We start from the raw sequence: 22,416 nt of genomic DNA on the forward strand, positions 1-22,416 counted from the left end.
TATATTTATATATGAATATATTATAAACACATACATTATATAAAAATATATATAATATGTATCAATAAAATATTTTTTTAAAAGATGGAAAAGGCATTAAATTTGTGGGTGGAAGACATGCACGGAAATGTGTTCCAAATGATGGCAATCAAGTGTGGTACTACCCACAGTTTCAGGAATCCACTAGGGGCTTAGAACATAACCCATACAGATAAGGGGGTACTACTGTATGCCTAAATCAGCCCGCCAATGTATAAGAAGATCCATCTGAGCAGGCACTCACGCTACAGAAAAAGGAAGTTCAGTCCTTAGAAAAACGTTTCTATTTTATAAAATCCTCTAGAAAGCAGTATATGTTCAAGTCAAATCAAATACAAAATAATTAAAATACATTTTAAGGAGACAACATCACACTCAAAAGACCCTACATTCCATTTAGAAAAGTTAAAAATATGTATTCATTAATTCTAAGAACCTCAGTTCTTAATAACAGTTATTAGTTACTGGGTGCTAATTACATGCCAGGCACCATGCTAAGGGATTTACATGTATCATTTCTAATTTTTACAACAACTCCAAAAGTAAGTGATTAGTCCATCTTTAATAATATTTACCTAAAGTCTTGTATGTGCCAGATTTTATTTACTTAAAGTCTTTCAAACAATGGGAACATATCAGTGAACAAGAAAAGTCCTAGTTTTCATGGATTCCAACTTACTTGCTAAATTAAGGGGGAGACTATATACATATATACACACACACACATATGTATACATATACACACATATATATTCATATACATATAAGTGTTATGTGGTGATATAAGCTAAGAAAATAAAGCAGAGTAAAAGGACAGAGAATGGTTGGAGATGCTATTTCAGACTTTGTGGTGAAGGAAGGCTTTTCTAAAAAGGTGGCACTTGAGTAGACTTGAATTCAGAGAGGGAGTGAACCACATTTCAAAGAACATTTCAGGCAGCAGAAATAGCCTCTTTTCCACAGAACAGGCTCCTTTTAGGGTTGTGAGTCTCTCATCCTTAAGGATGTTCAAGAAGACAAATGAGCCCACTATTATGGGATAGTGTAGTGGAATGGTGATGGTGCAAGTAAAGAGGAAGTCTGCAGAAGACCGACAGCCCCTCCCAGTTCTAACAATGGGCACTCTCATATATTTGTTTCTAATTAAAATTCTCATTATTTCAATCAGGAGATTTACTCGGAAACTACTGGGCTTTTTCTTCCCCACCTATGATTATCTATACTATTTTTGAAAAATTTTTGTATAAATCAGCAATATCATGAGAAAAAAAGAATGGGTTCAGGACACTCAGACCTGGGTCTAAATCCCAGGCCACACAACACAGACAGATAATACTTAACTCCTCTAGTTTGCATTTCCTCATGATTAAAACTGGACTAATCACTTACTTTTGGGGTTACAAAAATTAGAAGTTATACATGCAAATCCCTTAGCATGGCACTTGGCATGGTATATAATTAGCACTCAATAATAACTACTATTAAGAACTGAGGTTCTTAGAACTCTTCTCTGTTTTCACTTACACCAAATTCCATTCCTATTAAAACTAATAATCTGTAAAGAAATAGTTTTCAGAACATGAGCTGGTTCATAAAAAGGGCAGATTTATAATGCTGATTTATCATGGTTCAATGAAAAGGAAAAAACAACCAAAATAAACAAACCGTCTAATATGTGGATGGGTGTGAGGTGAATGGTTTCTTGAGAGAGATGTTTATAAAACTTTGGAAATAGGCCAAGGAAACTCCTGCAATTTGCATCATTTAGAGGAATTCTCATTACACTTACTGGGAAAGAGTTTGGCTCCTTTCTACGGCTGTCACTTCCTGCTTCCTGCCATGCAGAACCAATGCAGCTGTTTTGTGGAATAGTTCAATTGAGCAAGCAGTCAGTTCAGCTAGACTCCGGATTGCAAACGCATGGATATCCTGGATGGAAAAACAAAACACAGCATAGCAAAACATTTGGTGGAAATGATACCACCTTACTTCTCTCATACTACAGGATTTGTAGCAGAGACTAATAGTTGCCTTCCAATAAAGAGTGTCTTCTTCTTCCACAGTGATGTATTTTACAGCTGGGCTCAAAGCTACAAACACAAAGGCTCCCCTGTAGTCAGGTGCGACCAAGTAACTAAGTTTTGGTCAAATGATTTAGATAACAAGTGTCAGGCGGCAGTTTCTGGGAACCTTCCTCATGACAAAACACACATGCATCCTTTCTTTTTTCTTCACTCCTCCTTTAATCTTATAGTCTGGATCTAAGATGCTACAATCCTAGATCACAAGGTTTAAATTACGGAGAGCAGTGTAAAAACTAAGGAGCCTGGGTCCTTGATTGTGATACATCTCAAATCTACTAAAACAAACAAAAAAGCCTTAGTTGCTTTGGCTACCTCTATTGAATTTTTGTTGACTTGCTCAGTATTTTCTGCTTCCAACTGTTTTTCTCCTTCTTCATTCTCTGCTAATGGCTTGGTCAGAGACTTCCTGATCCATTCGTGGGCGGTATTTCTTGCCTAAGTAAGAAAAATATTGGCCATCAACAATTCAATTCAGTTCACCAAAATTACTGTGCACCTACCAGGAACACAATAGCATCCTAGAAGTAAGGGCACTTGTTCTTACCTGAACATACCATCTAGCTTTTCAGTCCTTATCACTGCTGTCCATCATTTCAGTCCTTATCATAAGTCCTTTTCAGCACTTATCACTGCTGTCCATCATTCCTTTTTTAAATTCTCTAATTGGTGTTTTTTTTTGTTTGTTTTTTTGTTTTTTTGAGACAGAGTTTCACTCTTGTTGCCCAGGCTGGAGTGCAATAGCACAATCTTGGCTCACTGCAACCTCCACCTCCTGAGTCCGAGCGATTCTCCTGCCTCAGCCTCTCGAGTAGCTGGGATTACAGGCAACCGCCACCACGCCTGGCTAATTTTTGTATTTTTAGTAGAGATGGGGTTTTGCCAGGTTGCCCAAGCTGGTCTCGAACTCCTGACCTCAGGTAATCCCCCTGCCTTGGCCTCCCAAAGTGCTGGGATTACAGGCGTGAGCCACTGCACCTGGCCTCTAATCAGCTTTTCAAAAAACCAAGGTATAATTTACATACGGTAAAGTGCACAAATCTTCAGAGTACAGCTTAAGAAATGTTTATACGTGTATATGCCTGTTAAACTGTGATGAAGATATAGAATATTTCCTCATCCCTAGAAGGTCCCTTCATGTCCCTTCCTCGCCAATACTGTTCCAACCATGTCTCCCTCCTCCTGCCCAAAGACAACCCCTCTTCTGCTCACTATAAATGATTTTCCCTGATCTTAAAATGCATAAAAATAGAAATATAAGTTCATTCTAATTTGTGTTTGGCTTAAGCACAACATAATGTCTGTTAGATTTATCCATGTTGTTGCATGTATTAGTTCATTCATATTAACTGTTGCGTAGTATTTCATTTTATATACAGTCATGCACCACATAATGATGTTTAGGTCAACAACAGACCACATATATAATGGTGGTCCTGTAAGATTGGAATACTATATTTTTACTCTATCTTTTCTATACCATTGTGTTGCAACTGCCTACAGTATTCAGTACTGTAGCATGCTGTACAGTTTTGTACTGGAGCAATAGGTTAAACGATATAGCCTAGGTATGTAACAGGCTACATCAGCTAGATTTGTGTAAGTACACTCTCTGATACTCGCCCAATGACAAAACTGCCTAATGATGCAGTTCTCATAACATATCCTCATCAATAAACAATGCATGATTGTATATATCACAATTTATCAATTCTCCTGATAATTAATCTAGTTTTCTTTGGTTTTTGTAACCCCACATTCTTCTGTTCTCCTCTGACCTTTATGATCATTCCTTCTCAGTCTCTTTTATATATTGATCCTAGTTGGCCAGTCTCTTAAACACCAGAATCATTTGGAGGTTTAGCCTTCACTTCTTACTTGTCTCATCCTATTCCCTCTCCATCGATCCTATGCCAGTGGTTTTAACTATCCTCAGCCTACTGTTGACTCTTAGATCCTTATTTCTAGCCCTGACCTCTCCTGAAAATTTATTCCAAATGCCTGCTAGACAAAATACTCTGCAGGCATCACACACATAACAAGTAAAAACTTTGAACTCATTGTCTTTCTCTTCCTACCCCCAAATTTTTCAACCTCTTTCATTTCCCAAAGTTTCAGAATTGCCACCATGTACCAGTCACCTGAGCCAAAATATAGGGGCCATCTTAAATTTTTTTCCTCTCCAATCAATCACCAAGATGGTCTGATTTTATCCAAGTCCCTTGTCATCCTCTTCCTTCCCGTCTTCCTCCTCCCTATTACCACTTCTTGAGTTCAGAGCCACTTCATGACTGGTCTCCCTGCTTCTGATCTGTTTATCTTAAATCTATCTTCCATAATGCTACCAGTGATCGGTCTTAAGCCCAGGGCTGACCATTCCTCTTTCCTTCAATGGCTCCTCATCAACTAGATCATGCTCTTTACATGATGTAACAAGTCTCCATGACCTAGACCCTACCTACTTTTCCAGCCTCATCTCTTAACATTTTCCACTTTATGTTTGGTAAGAATGACCTCTACTGTACTTGTTCTTTCAATCCTCTACCCAGATATCATCTCTTTCAAGTAACTTAAATTTAGTACTTAACCAAATATAGTAGAATTATCTGTTTCCTAACTAAACTATGTATTATAGGATAGCTAGAGTGTGTTTTATTTGGCTTTGCATACCCAGTGTTCAGAACACTGTGAAGAACATCTACTGTTCTGGATATAGATATGACCAGCATCCATATCTCCTTTCTTTTGGTGGCAGGTTCTAGATTCTCCTTAGTTCATGTGATCTGCATGGAGCTGCTTCCATCTTTTGGCTCCAAAAGTTGGCTAACCATTCAGATTTAGCTACTGAGAATATTAATACCTGTGTCCACAGAGTAAGTGGTTCACAGATTAAAAAGTAACCCAAGCCAGATCAATGGACATCAGTCCCAGGACATCTGGTAAAATTATCAACAAAAAGAAGTGTTCTTTTAGTTGGAGTTACTGAAATGGAAAAAAGTCACCCACCCTAAAGCTGCCAATGGTCATTTTACCACCATATGGAAAAGCTTCCCTAAGAATGAAGCCAAAACAAAAGGAAGCAAGCCAAAACACACAGATAGGGATAGAGATAGGTTCCTGAATAGAGGATGCCTGAAGCCAGCTCTCTTCCTTGATTTTCTGTTTTCTTGAGCTACTGAATTCCCCTCTTTTAAATTAGTTTGTTATTTTTTTAAGTTTCTTAACTTGAGTTTCTGTCACTTGCAAGTGAGAGAGTCCTGGTTTCTCAGAAACTGTTATTACCATCTACTTTATTAACTTTAAATACACAGAATGTGTTCAAAGCTGTCATGAGGGTAATAGGAATCCAGAGAAGACTTTGAGAATGATTCTAAATGAGAAACACAGGTTTTATTACATGCACAGTGCTGGAGTTAGACCTTGAAGGATCAGTAAGTAGGGCTACACCCAAGGCCACCTGAATGAGCTAAAGCAGACTTGTGTTCCCAGAATTTCACTGTGGGGTTCTTTCCCTACATTCTCCCACAAAAACATTCAGGAAGAATCTAGCTCTGATCTATACCTCCCATTAAGCATTAACCTCTCAAATTCAAAACACCAAATAGCATGAACTATATAAAGGCTTGGAAACAGAAAAATGCAAAGTGTTTAGGCTAACTGTGAGATATCTAGCAAGACCAAAATATAGGATACAGGCATTTTACTCATTCATTCATTTATTGCAAATATATACTAACACTATGCCAGTGCTAGGGACTCAATGGTGAATAATACAATCTAGGAGCCTGCTATTCTCTCTCCTAATAAGGCAATTAACAAGCAAACAAATACATACATAAAGAAAATAAAAGGGAGTAATGATGAGTGTGGGTAGAAGGTGGCTTGAGTTTGGGTGGTCAGAAAGGGTCTCTGAAAAGTTATGTTTCAGCTGAAATCTGAAGGAATTGGCCATACAAATATTTAGGCAACAAGAGTTGTAAGCACAGGGAAATGAGCGTGGTACACCTGAGAAACAGAACAAAGGCCAGTAAGGAAGAATATAGAGGATGGGGAGTGTGACAGAAAATTAGGTTGGAGTAGTGAGATTTATAGAAGAGAACAGTGAGAGATGAGGCTGGAAAGAATCCTAACAGTTGACTAATAATACAAACAATATGTTAAATTATTTGCAATATCTTTGAAGAGACAAAATGAGTAAAAAACGAAGGATTAATTAATCTGAGATTAAAAAAGAAAGAAAAATGGAAAGTGATAGACCACATAAAAGAAAAAATTGATACGATAAATTTAATATACTTGAGGGAGTTTTTTTGAGATAGAGTTTCACTCTTTGCCCAGGCTACAGGGAAGTGGCATGATCTCAGCCCACTGCAACCTCTGCCGCCCAGGTTCAAGCTCAGCCTCCCGAGTAGCTGGGATTATAGGCACCTGCCACTGCGCCTGACTAATTTTTGTAGTTTTAGTAGAGATGGGGTTTCACCATCTTGGCCAGGCTGGTCTTGAACTCCTGACTTCGTGATCTACCCATCGGCCTCCCAAAGTGCTGGGATTACAGGTGTGAGCCACTGCCCCTGGCCAGGAGATATTTTAGTAGGCATAGAGCTTACCCAAAGTGACCTCTCTTGTAATAAATATATTAAGTGAAATCATCACGAACTATTGTGCCAACTCAAGGTAATTTATTATCCTTTTCCAAAATTATTAATGTCATCCACGCCCACAATTCAGTCTGGAACTTTCCAGTTGTTGAGATCTGCAGATCTCAAAAGGTACCTTTGAACTTGGCTTCTCCAAAAGCTTATTTATTTCCAACAGAAAAATAACGAGGCTTAGAGAAGAAAATGAATTTGTCCAAGGCCACACCACACGTGAGTATCAGAACAAGAATCAGAATCACAGAATCATATTCCCAGACTCCTAATTCAGTGCTCTTTCCCCTGCATCACAGCCTGCCATATAAATCTTTTGAGGGTCAATGGTTAAGGCCTTGATCCTTAATCAATCTACATCTTAAGTCTCAATGCCTAAAACTTAAACAATCTGAAGACTGCTTTCAGAGAATGGCTAGAACTGCCAGATAGATAAGGAGTTACTGGTCTTCCAAAAATTATTATTAATGTGATCTCTCATTAAGCATGTAAACTATGTCTTTCTCATGATTATTTCCCTAGCACCTAGCAAATTACTAAGCACAATAAAGGTTTATTGAACATATATGTATATTTATTGAACAGCTACATGTAGAGGACATCGGGCTATCTTCTGTGGAGCCATCAACAGTGAGCATTTATTTACTATAAGCCAGGCAGTTTGTAAGAGCTTTGTGTGTGTGAACACATTTAAACCTCACAGGAACCCTACATTATTATTACTCACCACACAGAGAAAAAAATGAGGCTCACAGAGGTCAAGCAACTTGCTAAAGGTCACACAGAAAGTAATAGGTAGTAGAGCTGGAATTTTAAGGAATAGGTATGTACAGATCCTGCCTTTGAGAAATTTAAGCTTCAGGATAGGAGGTAAGATATACATATTTTTTAAAAACTGTGATAAATGTATAAAAATACTTATGCACAAGGCTAAGTGAAAAAGGCAGAGTGCTAAAGAACAAATACAGTATGTTGACTTTTCCATCAGAGGAGATAAGAAAATATATCTGCTTATCTTTACAAAAAGAAACTCGGGAAAGATAAGCCAAAAACAAGAAAGATGAATACCTACAAAAACAGGAGAACGGAGTGGAAGGGAAGTGGGAGGGAGAGACCTGAGTATATTTTTTATGCAGTTTGATTTTTGGAAGCGTGTTAATACCCTACATATTCAAAAACAAAATTAACACATAGGCAGCAAATAAAACCATTTTTTGTAGGTTACTTTTATAGTACAGATTAAGTATCACTTATACAAAAATCCAAAATTCTCCAAAATTTGAAATTTTTTAAGCGTCAATATGATGCCACAAGTGAAAAATTCCACCCCTGACCTCATGTGATGGGTTGCAGTCAAAATGAATTCAAAATTTTGTTTCATGCACAATTTTTTTTTTTTTTTTTTTTTTTTGAGACAGAGTCTCACTCTGTCGCCCAGGCTGGAGTACAGCAGTGCGATTTTGGCTCACTGCAAGCTCCGTCTCCCGGGTTCATGCTATTCTCCTGCCTCAGCCTCCTGAGTAGCTGGGTCTACAGGCAACCACCACCACGCCCGGCTTGGCTAATTTTCTGTATTTTTAGTAGAGATGGGGTTCCACCATGTTAGCCAAGATGGTCTCGATCTCCTGACCTCGTGATTCGCCTGCCTCGGCTTCCCAAAGTGCTGGGATCACAGGCGTAAGATACTGCGCCCGGCCTCCATGCACAAAATTTTTAAAAATATTGTATAAAATTATCTTCAGGCTATGTGTATAAGGTATATATGAATATAAATAAATTCCGTGTTCAGACTTAGATTGCATCCTCAAGATACAGCACTGTGTGTGTGTGTGTGTGTGTGTGTGTGTGCAAATATTCCAAAATCCAAACAAAAATCTGAAATCTGAAACAGTTCTCTATTCCAAGCATTTTGGATAAGGGATACTCTATAGTATAGGCAAAGCAATAAAACTATTTCAGACACATCTCATAATTAAGGAAATGTGGTAATATTGTTGGGAGACAAGGTTCCTACTGTAGAAGAGAGATACAAATGTGTAACAGGGAAAGGCAAGGAAAAACCCTGTAGGGATGGATTAAAATTGGAGTTACACTATGTGTGAAATCATGATTTCTAAAACACATATAGGTGTACATGTGCACATATGTATCTACATACATAACACATATAGGTGTATACGTACCTGAGTATATTTTCTAGCTCTGCTGACAGCCTAGAATCAGAGTCACGCCAGTGGCGATGAGTACACTTAGTACTCAGGTCTTGGTTTATGAAACCAAAAATCAATGAATCATGCTTTCGCAAAGAAATGTCTGGTTGTGGGGCTGGGGCACAGAAAGTATTAAGATATAAGAATATCTTGTTATGCCAGAAAGTAAGGAAGCACCCCAAAATGATGGAGGCATGCCACCTAGGAGCCAGCTTGAAAGACAAATCTGAACATCAAAATATTAAGGACAGTGATGAATTACAAGCCAATGGGGAAAAAGCAGAACTCCATGACAACAAATAAAAAATAAATACTGACAACGAATAAAAAAAGAATGAACAAAATGGGGGAGAAAGGAGAGCTCATGACTACACTGGAACGCTTAAAGCCAACTGGTAAATCTTCACACTAGATATTGGTGCAAGAATCAGAAATAGATGCTAGATTTAGGAGATAAATTATGATGAGTAGCAGGATATTTGTATGGTCTTACAGTATCTCCTCACAGAACGTTTATTAGCAAGATAGGTAAATAAACTGTAGCTCTACAGAAAGAAATCAGACAATACATCACCAATAAGGGGTAAATGAATATCATGTACTTTTAGATGTGATACCCTGGGCAGGACACACCATCACTTACAGAGTATTTTGGCCAGGAATGTATAAACTGACATTAATCATGAGAAAGCATCAGACAAACTCCAAAGCTTGTTTTTTAAAAACGCCAGTGTCATAAAAGACAAAGAAAGGCTGAAGAACTGTTCTAGATTAAAGGAAACTAAAAGTACATGGCAGCTAAATTTGTGATCATGTACTGGCTCCAGTGGTGAAGGAAAAAGTTTGATATTATTGGACGTTATTGGGTCAACTGATGTAACTGAAATACGGAAAACAGATTACAACAAATTAGTACAACAAAAGCACTAATGTTAAATTTACTGAAGTTGATAGCTATACTGTGGTTATGTAAGGGAATATCCCTATCCTTAGCAGACACATACTGAAAAATTTAGAAGAGCAATAATGTTTACAATTTACTCTCAAATAGTTACAAAAATAATATGTTTATCTACATGTGTATATGTGTATTTACACACACAGAGAGAAAGAACATATGTGAAAGCACAAATGTTTAAGCAAATGAGGTAAATATTAAGAGTATTGGATTTGCATAAAAGGTATACAAGTATTGTTTGTGCTACTCTTGTAACTTTTCTCTAAGTTTGATATTATTTCCAAAATAAAAAGCACTATAATACAAGATCAAAAGTGCTGTAGTAAAGTGTTACAGTAGAGGTAAGGGAGATGAGCTGCCTGGGGATGATCTAAAAAAGCTTTCTCAGAGAATACACCTTTTTCGATGGGCATAGGAGAGTGGGATAACACACCAAACATCATATTCCTTGCCCTGAGGGACGGAGACAAGGTGACTGGGTTGACTATGCAATAGCTCTCACCTCTCCCTGGCCAGGAAACAATGTGCACCTGCACCTGACTGGTCTTGAAATGCTTCTTAAGATTGGTAGAGGTGGGTAAAGAGGTAGCAAGCAGTCCATGACCCAGTGAACAGTGTCCCATGAGCAGGCACTGGCTTATATTTGCCACAGAACCTCCCTACCCACTCTAAGCTTTGATTAAAGTCTCTCCACATTTCAGATATAAGAAAATAGTTCCAGAATCAGCACCAAAAATAAAGGCCTTGGTCATAATACTCTCTCACTTCCATATGCCAAATAGTCATTATCTGAGTCACTGGGCTCTAGGTAATGACAACCTCTAATCCCTATGGGCAAGGCCACGTATTATTTCTAAATCATTCAGACCCCTGAGAACAGTGAGTCCTCAACAGAGGCTCACCCATTGGAATCATGAGGCTGGTCAGCACTGCCAACTTTTAATGACCAACATTGTAGCCTAAATTAAGCTTTCAGATAAGCAAAGCATCCCAACTGAAAACAGGTGAAGATGGGACACGTGCTGGAGGGCAGATGTGGGTTCAACACACTAACTTAGAGGAGCAGAAGGCAAGTAGATGCAGAACCCAATTCTGGGTATAACGAGAATACACCCTCGATTTTGGTGACACCTCTGCCAGGAATTTATAATCTTATAGTCTTTATCCACTACATTCTTACAAGTAAAATAATGAAAATCACCAAGAAGCGATAACTTACCCTGGCAAGTTTCTCTGGTTTGGAGGAAACGTGCAGCTGGGAAAACAGCTCTGTTATGTCCTTGGTAAAATCTTCATCCCCTAAAAAACCAAGTCCCATATAAAACACTCCAGAAAGACTGCTGAGGATCATGAGGTGGCAGGCAAGGAGGAAGAGGAGAGGAGTGGTAATAGCAGTAGCAGTAGTAGTAATAACAATAGTAGCAGCAGTAATGTACATGAGCATGGTGCTTTAGTGCTTATAGTATCCTTTTATGTGTATTATATCAATAAATGCTTCAATGGGCTTGAGAGAAAAGTGACATTATTCCACGTTAGAGATGAAGTGATTAAGGCCTGAAGACATTAAGTGACTTCCCCAAGATTGCATAGCAAAGATTAGTGGTCAAACCTTAGTCTTCCTACTCCAAGTCCAAATCCTGTGCTGTGCTTTTTGCATTACATCCAGAGCATGAATATAGAAATGGTGACAGCATAGACTAAGCAAGTACTGTGCATGCACTTCCAAGAAAGTGGAATTTAAGTTGGGACATCAAACTTGAGTACAAGTTAGCCAGGAGAATAGGAAGAGTTTCAGGCAGAGAAACAAACGCAAAGAGCCAAAGGTGAAAGAAAGTATGCCAAAGAGTTTAATATGATTGAGAGTATCTAATGTAAGGGGGAGAAGTGGTAAGCTTTCTAGAAAGGTAAGATCCAGATAATAAAGGCCATATAATCGATGGTGAAGAATTCAAACTTTATAATGAGGAAGTGAGGAACCACTGAATGGTTTTAAGCAGAAACAGAATCACATTTAAATTTTAGAAAGATCACTTTGATGGCTGGGTGGAGAATGGATTAGAAGGGGGAAAAGAAGGGAGGCAGGCTGAGGCAATAATCCAGGATCCAGGTAAGAGAAAATGGTGGATAAGAAGAAAAGAGGATCAATCATTACGCATCCATCATAATTAAAAATAAAAAGAAGAGAAGCAAAGGGGATTCCAGAACGTTGGAAGGATGGTAAGGAAGCTGTTGGAGTTAGTCTTGTGAAAGATGATGGAGAACCAGGAACACTTACAAAGAAACAAACAAGCAAATGGGTGACTCAAAATCAAAAAGCAATTAGCAAATCCAAACAAACAGTGAGAAATGCTCTCTTTCCCTCTCCACTCATCTGAATCCTATACACTCCCTGCTTTGTGGTCCAGCCCAAGGCTTCTCTGCAACATGGAATGCAGAAGAGAACTCTTGTACATAGAAATCTTCTAGCAATCTACTTACAGTCTATAGAATATTTCTTAATTCACTATAGTTTGCCAGGGCAAATCATTACTGCTTCATACTCAGCATCTTGCTTAATATTCCCAGGAATAAAAAAGCGTATCTTGGCTCTTCTCTCTCCATCCACTATCCTTTTGTCCTTCTTTCTTGGTATTTAAGGCAGAGAATTAAATGATTTCGTGATCTCAGGTATAATAAGGTTTGGGAAAAGCTGATCTCACTAACTGACACAACTCTTCCTACATAACACATTTAAACAACTGCTAATAACATTCTACTATTTAGGTAGACATTTTGTTTTCTCAAATAATTTGTAATTTGGATACAAGGGATGAATCTGAATCCATAGTGGGATGCATATACCCAAACGGGTTCACAAAATAATTCAATGGAGGACAGGAAAAAAAATGGACTTTTTATTTATAGAAATTTATCTCATTCTACTAAAAATTCTATTTTAGGGTATATTTTAGAATGTAAATTACAATTATGGTAGTACATATAATTTATATAAATTAAATTTATATAAATCTTCCAAGCAGGAAGACTCCTTCTGAAAAAAGGAATCAGGTATATATGGTAGAGGGGCAAGAGCCCAGGATGCTGATGGAAAATGAAGATAACCAACATCATCACTGGTTCTATGGTATTCTCTCCCCTCTGAAAATCACCACTTTTTAAAAAAACAGCTTCATAGAGACAAAATTAAATACTAAGGTCACTATTGCATTCTCAACCAAAATCACCGGGAAAGGCTGGGGCACAGTGAGTGGTGGGGGGAATCCAGTGCTATCTTTTCAGAGTTCTGATCTCTGGAGAACACGTAGGAAAAAAAAAATCACAGACACAAAACCATCTGTTTAGAAAACTGCTTGGAGTTCTCTGAACGGTATTTAAAGACTGGGATTTCTGATTACTATGGAAAGCCAGATGTTGAGTAAATTGAACAAATACTGTTAATGGCACTACAAACAAATAACTTAAGTTTATAAATAACTGAGGATTGTCATGTAGGGCTTGATTAGGAAATTAGGAACAATGGAGCAACTTACGAAAATCAAAATTAATTTATCGGTTTCCTGCTAAGACTTTTAAAATGCATATTTTTACCTATTTATTTACGCCCTTCTAATAATGAAAATAATAGCCACATTTGTTGAGTGCTTACTATGTGCCACATATTAAATACAGTATTTCATTTAATCCTTGTAACTTGAGAGGAATTAGCATACTCTTCTTACAGGTGAGGAAACAGAAGCTCAATGTTAAGTAACTTCCCAAAGTCACATGGCTTAGTAAATGGCAGATCTTGATTTTGAATCCAAGTCTAATTCCAAAACCCATCCTTTTATTCACCATGCTATACTGCCTTCTCAGTATCTCAAGGCAGCTTTAGAAACTTATATTCAAGAACCGTTTTCCAATGAGGACAAGTACCTTTACATAGAATAAGGTATCATTTAGCAAGATGCTATATACCCAGCCAGTTTGACTTCTTAGTTAGGACACAATGCAGAACACAAATGGAAACAAAAAAGAAAAAGCCCTGAAAGTAGGAGAGATCACGGCAGAAAGGAGGCAGGAATAGACTGCAGCTCCCACTAGGATGGACAGAGCAGCACACGGAGGCTCACTTTGTAAACTTCTGCTCCAGAATGACAGCAGGAACACATTAGAAAGCCGAGAGAACCCATATACCCTCTGAAGGAAGTGGATTGCTCCTGCAGGACCCGGGAGACCTCCCAAATACTGTGAGTGCCCGAACAGTGTGGAAGTGGGAAAGGGAGATCATCTGCCCCAGAACACACACCCCATTAGGGAACCTGAAGGTCTAGATTACAGGAGACAAATCTGACCTCATTGGAGCTGAGTCAACTTAGAGAGCCAAGTGAAATACAGGGGTAGAGGAAGCAGTAGGAAAACCCCTGTGGGATCGCTGGGTTCTCTAGCAAGCAATTTCCACCTTGCCTCACAGGGGTTCTTGGGGAGGAAGGGCAGAGGCAGTGGGAAAAGGCCACAGGGAGAAGGAAACCTCCAGTTGAACTTTGTAACAATTTGAACTGATGGAGAACTCCCCTTAACAGAACTCAGGAGAGGGCATGAATCCAGTGTGTGGACTCCACAGGCAGGGGAAGACCGAAAGCCCTACTTGCTTTCACAGCTGGGAGGTAGGTAGTCTGGGGCAAGTTCTCAGCCCTGCTTGCCCACTGCCTGGAAATGGACTCACTGTGGTTGGGGGGTGGGCACAGTGGTAGTGAGACCAGCCCTTTGGGTTGCATGTGAGCTGGGTGAGACCTGTGACTGCTGGCTTTCCCCCACTTCCCTGACAACCTGCATGACACAGCAGAGGCAGCCATAATCCTCCTAGGAACATAACTCCATTGACCTGGGAACCTCATTCCCATTCCCCACAGCAGCCACAGCAAGACCTGCCCAAGGAGAGTCTGAGCCCAACCCTGCCCTTCCCACCCTGATCTGAAGACAAAGAATATATACTCTTGGGATTTCTAGGGCTCTGCTCACTGCCTGTTCTTCTCCATACTACCACAGCTGATGCTCTCTTGAAAGTGCCACCTCCTGGCAGGAGGCCAACCAGAATAAAAATAGTGCATTAAGCAACCAAAGCCAAGGATGCTCACAGAGTCCACATCACCCCCCTGCCACCTCCACCAGAACAGGTGCTGGTATCCACAGCTGAGAGACCCACACAGATGGTTCACAGGACTTTGTGCAGACAACCACCAGTACCAGACTGGAGCCTGGGAGACTTGCTGGGTGGCTAGATCCAAAAGAGAGATAACAATCACTACAGCTCAGCTCTCAGGAAGTAACATCCCTAGGAAAAGGGGGAAGAGTGCTACGTCAAGCAAATACCCCGTGGGACAAAAGAATCTGAACACCCTTGTGCCTTAGACCTTTCCTCTGACACAGCCTACCCAAATGAGAAGGAACCAGAAAACCAACTCTGGGAATATAACAAAACAAGGTTCTTTAACACTCCCAAAAATCACACTAGTTCACCAGCAATGGATCCAAACCAAGAAGAAATCCCTGATTCAACTGAAAAAGAATTTAGAAGGTTAGTTATTAGGCTAATTAAGGAGGCACCAGAGAAAAGAAAAGCCCAATTTAAGGAAATCAAAAAAATGGTATGAGAAGTGACGAGAGAAATAGACAATGAAATAGATAGCATAAATAAAAAACAACCAAAACTTCAGGAAACAATGGATGCACTTACAGAAATGCGAAATGCTATAGAAAGTCTCAACAATAGAATTGAACAAGCAGAAGAAAGAACTTCAGAGCTTATAGACAAGGTCTTCAAATTAACCCATTCCAACAAAGACAAAAGAAAAAGAATAAGAAAATATGAACAAAGCATCCAAGAAGTCTGGGATTATGTTAAATGACCAAACCTAAGAATAATCAGCATTCCTGAAGAAGAGAAATGTAAAAGTCTGGAAAACGCATTTGGAAATCGAGGAAATTTCGAGGAAAACTTCCCCAGCCTTGTTAGAGACTTAGGCATCCAATACAAGAAGCTCAAATTTCATCTGGGAAATTCATCACAAAAAGACCATTGCCTAGGCACATTGTAATCCGGTTATCGGAAGTTAAGACAAGGGAAAGAATCTCAAGAGCTGTGAGACAAAAGCACCAGGTAACCTATAAAGAAAAACCTATCAGATTAACAGCAGATTTCTCAGCAAAAACCCTACAAGCTAGAAGGGATTGGAGCCCTATCTTCAGCCTCCTCAAACAAAACAATTATCAGCCAAGAATTTTGTATCCAGTGAAACTAAGCTTCATAAACGAAGGAAAGATAGTCTTTTTCAAACAAACAAATGCTGAGAGAATTTGCCACTACCAAGCCAGCAGTACAAGAACTGCTAGAAGGAGCTCTAAATCTTGAAACAAATCCTGGAAACACATCAAAACAGAACTTACGTAAAACATAAATCTCGTGACCTATAAAACAAAAATACAATTAAAAAAAAAAAAAGATGTACAGGCAACACAGCACAATGAATGGAATGCTGCCTCACATCTCAATACTAATGTTGAATGTAAATGACCTAAACGCTCCACTTAAAAGACACAGAATTGCATAAAGGAGAACTCACCAACCATCTGCTGCCTTCAAGAGATTCACCTAACGCATAAGGACTTACACAAGCTTAAGGTAAAGGCGTGGAAAGACATTCCATGCAAATGGACACCAAAAGCAATCAGAGGTGGCTATTCTTGTATCAGACAAAACAAACTTTAAAGCATCAGCAGTTAAAAAAGACAAAGAGGTACATCATATAATGGTAAAAGGCAGTGCCCAGCAGGAACATATCACAATCCTAAACATATATGCACCTAACACTGGAGGTCCCAAATTTATAAAACAATTGCCAACAGACCTAAGAAATGAGATAGACAGGCTGGGGGCAGTGACTCACGCCTGTAATCCCAGCATTTTGGGAGGCCGAGGCGGGCGGATCACCTGAGGTCAGCAGTTCAAGACCAGCCTGACCAACATGGAGAAACCCCATCTCTACTAAAAATACAAAATAAGCCAGGCGTGGTGGCACATGCCTGTAATCCCAGCTACTCAGGAGGCTGAGGCAGAAGAATCGCTTGAACCTGGGAGGCGGAGGTCGGGGTGAGCCAAGACTGCACCATTGCACTCCAGCCTGGGCAACAGGAGCAAAACTCTGTCTCAAAAACAAATAAATAAATAAAATAAAAATGAGATAGATAGCAACACAATAATAGTGGGGGACTTTAATACCACACTGACAGCACCTGACAGGTCATCAAGACAGACAACAAAGAAACAATGGATTTAAACTATACCCTGGAACAAATTGACGTAATAGATATATACAGAACATTCTACCCAACAACTGCTGAATATACATTCTATTCAACAGTGCATGGAACTTTCTCCAAGACAGACCACAAAAGGGGTCTCTATATATTAAAAAAATTGAAATTATATCATGTACTCTCTCAGATCACAGTGTGAATAAAACTAGAAATCAACTCTTCAAAACCATGCGAATACATGGACATTAAATAACCTGCTCCTGAATGATCACTGGGTCAAAAATGAAATCAAGATGGAAATTAAATTCTTCAAACTGAATGACAATAGTGACACAACCTATCAAAACCTCTGGGATACAGCAAAGGTGGTGCGAGGAGGAAAGTTCATAGCCCGAAACACCTACATCAAAAAGTCTGAATGAGCACTAACAGACAATCTAAGGTCACACTTCAAGGAACTAGAGAAATAAGGACAAACCAAACCCAAACCCAGCAGAAGAAAGGAAATAGCCATGATCAGAACAGAACTAAATGAAGTTGAAACAAACAAAAATACAAAAGATAATTGAAACAAAAAGTCAATTCTTTGAAAAGATAAATAAAATTGATAGACCATTAGCAAGATTAAGCAAGAGAGAAAATCCAAATAATCTCAATTAGAAATGAAATGGGAGACATTACAACTGACAACACAAAAATACAAAAGATCATTCACGGCTGCTATGAACACCTTTATGCACATAAACTAGAAAACCTAGAGGACATGGATAAATTTCTGGAAATATACAACCTTCCTAGCTTAAATCAGGAAGAATCAGATACCCTGAATAGACCAATAACAAGCAGTGAACTGAAATGGTAATTTTAAAAATTACCAACAAAAAAAAGTCCAGGACCGGATGGATTCACAGCAGAATTCTACTAGACATTCAAAAAAGAATTGGTACCAATCCTATTGACACTATTTCACAAGATAGAGAAAGAGGGAACCCTCCCTAAATCTTTCCATCAAGCCAGTATCACCCTAATTCCAAAACCAGGAAAGAACATAACCAAAAAAGAAAACTACAAACCAATATCCCTGATGAGCATAGATGCTAAAATCCTTAACAAAGTACTAGCTAACCAAATCCAACAACATATCAAAAAGATAATCCACCATGATCAAGTGGGTTTCATACCAGGGATGCAGGGATAGTTTAACAGATGAAAGGCAATACATGTGATATACCACATAAGCAGAATTAAAAACAAAAATCATACAATCATCTCAACTGATGCAGAAAAAGCATTCAACAAAATGCAGCATCCCTTTATGATTAAAACTCTCAACAAAATCAGCATACAAGGGACATATACCTCAATGTAATAAAAGCCATCTAGACAAACTCACAGCCAACATAATACTGAATGGGGAGAAATTGAAAGCATTCCCTCTGAGAACTGGAACAAGACAAGGATGCCCACCCTCACCACTCCTCTTCAACACAGTACTAGAAGTCCCAGCCAGAGCAATCAGACAAGAGAAAGAAATAAAGGGTGTCCAAATCAGTAAAGAGGAGGTCTAACTGTCACTGTTTGCTGACAATTGTTTACCTAGAAAACCCTAAACTCTCCTCCAGAAAGCTCCTAGAACTGATAAAAGAATTCAGCAGTGTTTCCGGATACAAAATTAATGCACACAAATCAGTAGCTCTTCAATACAATAACAGCGACCAAGCAGAGAATCAAATCAAGAACTCGACCTCTTTTACAAAAGCTGCAAAAAAAAAAAAAAAAAAAAAAAAAAACACTTAGCAATATACCCAACCAAGAAGGTAAAACACCTCAACAAGGAAAACTACAAAACAATGCTGGAAGAAATCATACGATACAAACAAATGAAAACACATCTCATGCTCATGGATGGTAGAATCAGTATTTTGAAAATGACCACACTGCCCAAAGCAATCTACAAATTCAACACTATCCCCATCAAAATACCACCATCATTATTCATTGAACTAAAAAAAATCCTAAAATTTGTATGGAACCAAAAAAGAGCCCACACAGCCAAAGCAAGACTAAGCAAAAAGAATAAATCTGGAAGCATCATATTACCTGATTTCAAACTATACTATAAGGCCACAGTCACCCAAACAGCATGGTATTGGTATAAAAATAGGCACATAGACCAATAGAACAGAATAGAGAACCCAGAAATAAACCCAAATACTTAAAGCCAACTGATCTTTGACAAAGCAAACAAAAACATAAAGTAGGGAAAGGACACCCTGTTAAACAAATGGTGCTGGGATAATTGGCTAGCCACATGTAGGAGAATGAAACTGAATCCTCATCTCTTACCTTACACAATAATCAACTAAGACCTGAAACTATAAAAATTCTAGAAGGTAACATTGGAAAAACCCTTCTAGACATTGGCTTAGGCAAGGATTTCCTGACCAAGAACTCAAAAGCAAACGCAATAAAAACAAAGAAAAATAGCTGGAACTTAATTAAACTAAAGAGCTTTTGCATGGCAAAAAAGTCAGCAGAGTAAACAGACAACCCACAGGGTAGGAGAAAATCTTCACAATCTATACATCTGACGAACAACTAACATCCAGAATCCACAATGAACTCAAACAAACCAACAAGAAAAAAACAATCCAATCAAAAAGTGGGCTAAGGACATGAACTGACAATTCTCAAAAGAAGATAAACAAATGGCTCTAAACATATGAAAAAATGCTCAACATCACTAATGATCAGGGAAATGCGAATCAAAACCACAATGCGATACCACCTTATTCCTGCAAGAATGGCCATAATCAAAAAACCAAAAAATAACAGATGCTGGCATGGATGCAGTGAACAGCGAACACTTCTACATGGCTGGTGGGAACGTAAACTAGTACAACCACTATGGAAAACTGGGTAGATTTTCCTTAAAGAACTAAAAGTAGAATACCATTTGATCCAGCAATCCCGCTACTGGGTATCTACCCAGAGGAAAAGAAGTCATTATATGAAAAAGATCCTTGGAGGGGTCCGTTCCGAGATGGCTGAATAGAAACAGCTCTGGTCAGTGGCTCCCAGTGTGATAGACACAGAAGACGGGTGATTTCTGCATTTCCAACTGAGGTACCTGGTTCATCTTACTGGGACTGGTCAGACAGTGGGTGCAGCCCACAGAGGGCAAGCCAAAGCAGGGTAGGGCATCGCCTCACCTGGGAAGTGCAAGGGGTCGGGGGAGTTCCCTAACTGTGACAGACTGTACCGGGAAAATCAGGACACTGTCCCCTAAACACTGCGCTTTTCCAACAGTCTTAGCAAACGGCACACCAGGAGATTATATCCTGTGCCTAGCTCAGCGGGGCCCACTCTCACGGAGCCTTGCTCACTGCTAGTTTGAGATCGAACTACCAGGTGGCAAGCCTGGCTGGGGGAGGGGCGTCTGCCATTGCTGAGGCTTGAGTTGGTAAACAAAGCCTCCAGGAAGCTTGAACTGGGAGGAGCCCACTGAAGCTCAAGGAGGTCCCCCTGCCTCTGAAGACTCCACCTCTAGGGGCAGGGCATAGCTGAACAAAAGGCAGAAGAAACTTCTGCAGACTGAAACGTCCCTGTCTGACAGCTCTGAAAAGAGCAGTGGTTCTCCCAGCACAGTGTTTGAGCTCTGAGAATGGACAGACTGCCTCAAGTGGGTCCCTGACTCCCATGTAGCCTAACTTGGAGACACCTCCTAGTAGGGGCCAACTGACACTTCATACAGCTGGGTGCCACTCTGAGACAAAGCTTCCAGAAGAAGGATCAGGCAGCAACACTTGCTGTTCTGCAGTATTTGCTGTTCTGCAGCCTCCGCTGGTGATACCCAGGCAAATTGGGTCTGGAGTGGACCTCCAGCAAACTCCAACAGACCTGCAGCTGAGGGACCTGACTGTTAGAAGGAAAACTAACAAACAGAAAGGAATAACATGAAACATCAACAAAAAGGACATCCACACCAAAACCCCATCTGTAGGTCACCATCATCAAAGACCAAAGGTAGATAAAACCACAAAGATGGGGAGAAACCAGAGCAGAAAAGGTGAAAATTCTAAAAACCAGAATGTCCCTTCTCCTCCAAAGGAACACAGCTCCTCGCCAGCAACAGAACAAAGCGGGACAGAGAATGATTTTGACAAGTTGGCAGAAGTAGACTTCAGAAAGTCGGTAATAACAAACTACTCCGAGCTAAAGGAAGATGTTTGAACCCATCGCAAGGAAGCTAAAAACATTGAAAAAGATTAGACGAATGTCTAACTAGAATAAACAGTGTAGAGAAGACCTTAAATGACCTGATGGAGCTGAAAACCATGGCACGAGAACTACGTGGCACATGCACAAGCTTCAGTAGCTAATTCGAACAAGTGGAAGAAAGGGTATCAGTGATTGAAGATCAAATTAATAAAATAAAGTGAGAAGAGAAGTTTAGAGAAAAAATAGTAAAAACAAAAGAACAAAGCTTCCAAGAAATATGGGTCTATGTGAAAAGACCAACTCTACGTTTGACTGGTGGACCTGAAAGTGACGGGGAGAATGGAACCAAGCTGGAAAACACTCTTCAGGATATTATCCAGGAGAACTTCCCCAACCTAGCAAGGCAGGCTAACATGCAAATTCAAGAAATACAGAGAACACCACAAAGATAGTCTTCAAGAAGAGCAACCCCAAGACACATAATTGTCAGATTCACCAAGATTGAAATGAAGGAAAAATCTTAAGGGCAGCCAGAGAGAAAGGTCAGGTTACCCACAACAGGAAGCCCATCAGACTAACAGCAGATCTCTCAGCAGAAACTCTACAAGCCAGAAGAGAGTGGGTCCAATATTTAACATTCTTAAATAAAAGAATTTTCAACCCAGAATTTCATATCCAGGCAAACTCAGCTTCATAAGTGAAGGAGAAATAAAATCCTTTACAGACAAGCAAATGCTGAGGGATTTTGTCACCACAAGGCCTGCCTTACAAGAGTGGTCCTGAAGGAAGTGCTAAACACAGAAAGGAACAACTGGTACCAGCCACTGCAAAAACATGCCAAATTGTAAAGACCATCGATGCTAGGAAGAAACTGCATCAACTAATGGGCAAAATAACTAGGTAACATCATAATGACAGGATCAAATTCATACATAACAATATTAACCTTAACTGTAAAGGGG

General features: G+C 39.4%; 1 protein-coding gene across 4 annotated transcripts in view; it reads right to left on the minus strand.

Moving 5' to 3' along the window:
- FAM114A2 (family with sequence similarity 114, member A2) overlaps positions 1 to 22,416 on the minus strand; it is a 51,675-nt gene that overhangs the window by 9,418 nt on the left and 19,841 nt on the right. For all 4 annotated transcript variants that reach the window (XM_011981238.1, XM_011981239.1, XM_011981237.1 and 1 more), the window contains 3 exons: positions 11,157 to 11,236; positions 2,436 to 2,558; positions 1,829 to 1,968 (listed from right to left, as the gene is read on the minus strand). In XM_011981238.1, the coding sequence (XP_011836628.1) occupies positions 1,829 to 1,968; positions 2,436 to 2,558; positions 11,157 to 11,236 (343 nt within the window). The remainder of the gene's footprint in view (positions 1 to 1,828; positions 1,969 to 2,435; positions 2,559 to 11,156; positions 11,237 to 22,416) is intronic.

Source organism: Mandrillus leucophaeus, unplaced genomic scaffold, assembly GCF_000951045.1.
Source record: "Mandrillus leucophaeus isolate KB7577 unplaced genomic scaffold, Mleu.le_1.0 Scaffold222, whole genome shotgun sequence".
NCBI lineage: Eukaryota > Metazoa > Chordata > Mammalia > Primates > Cercopithecidae > Mandrillus > Mandrillus leucophaeus.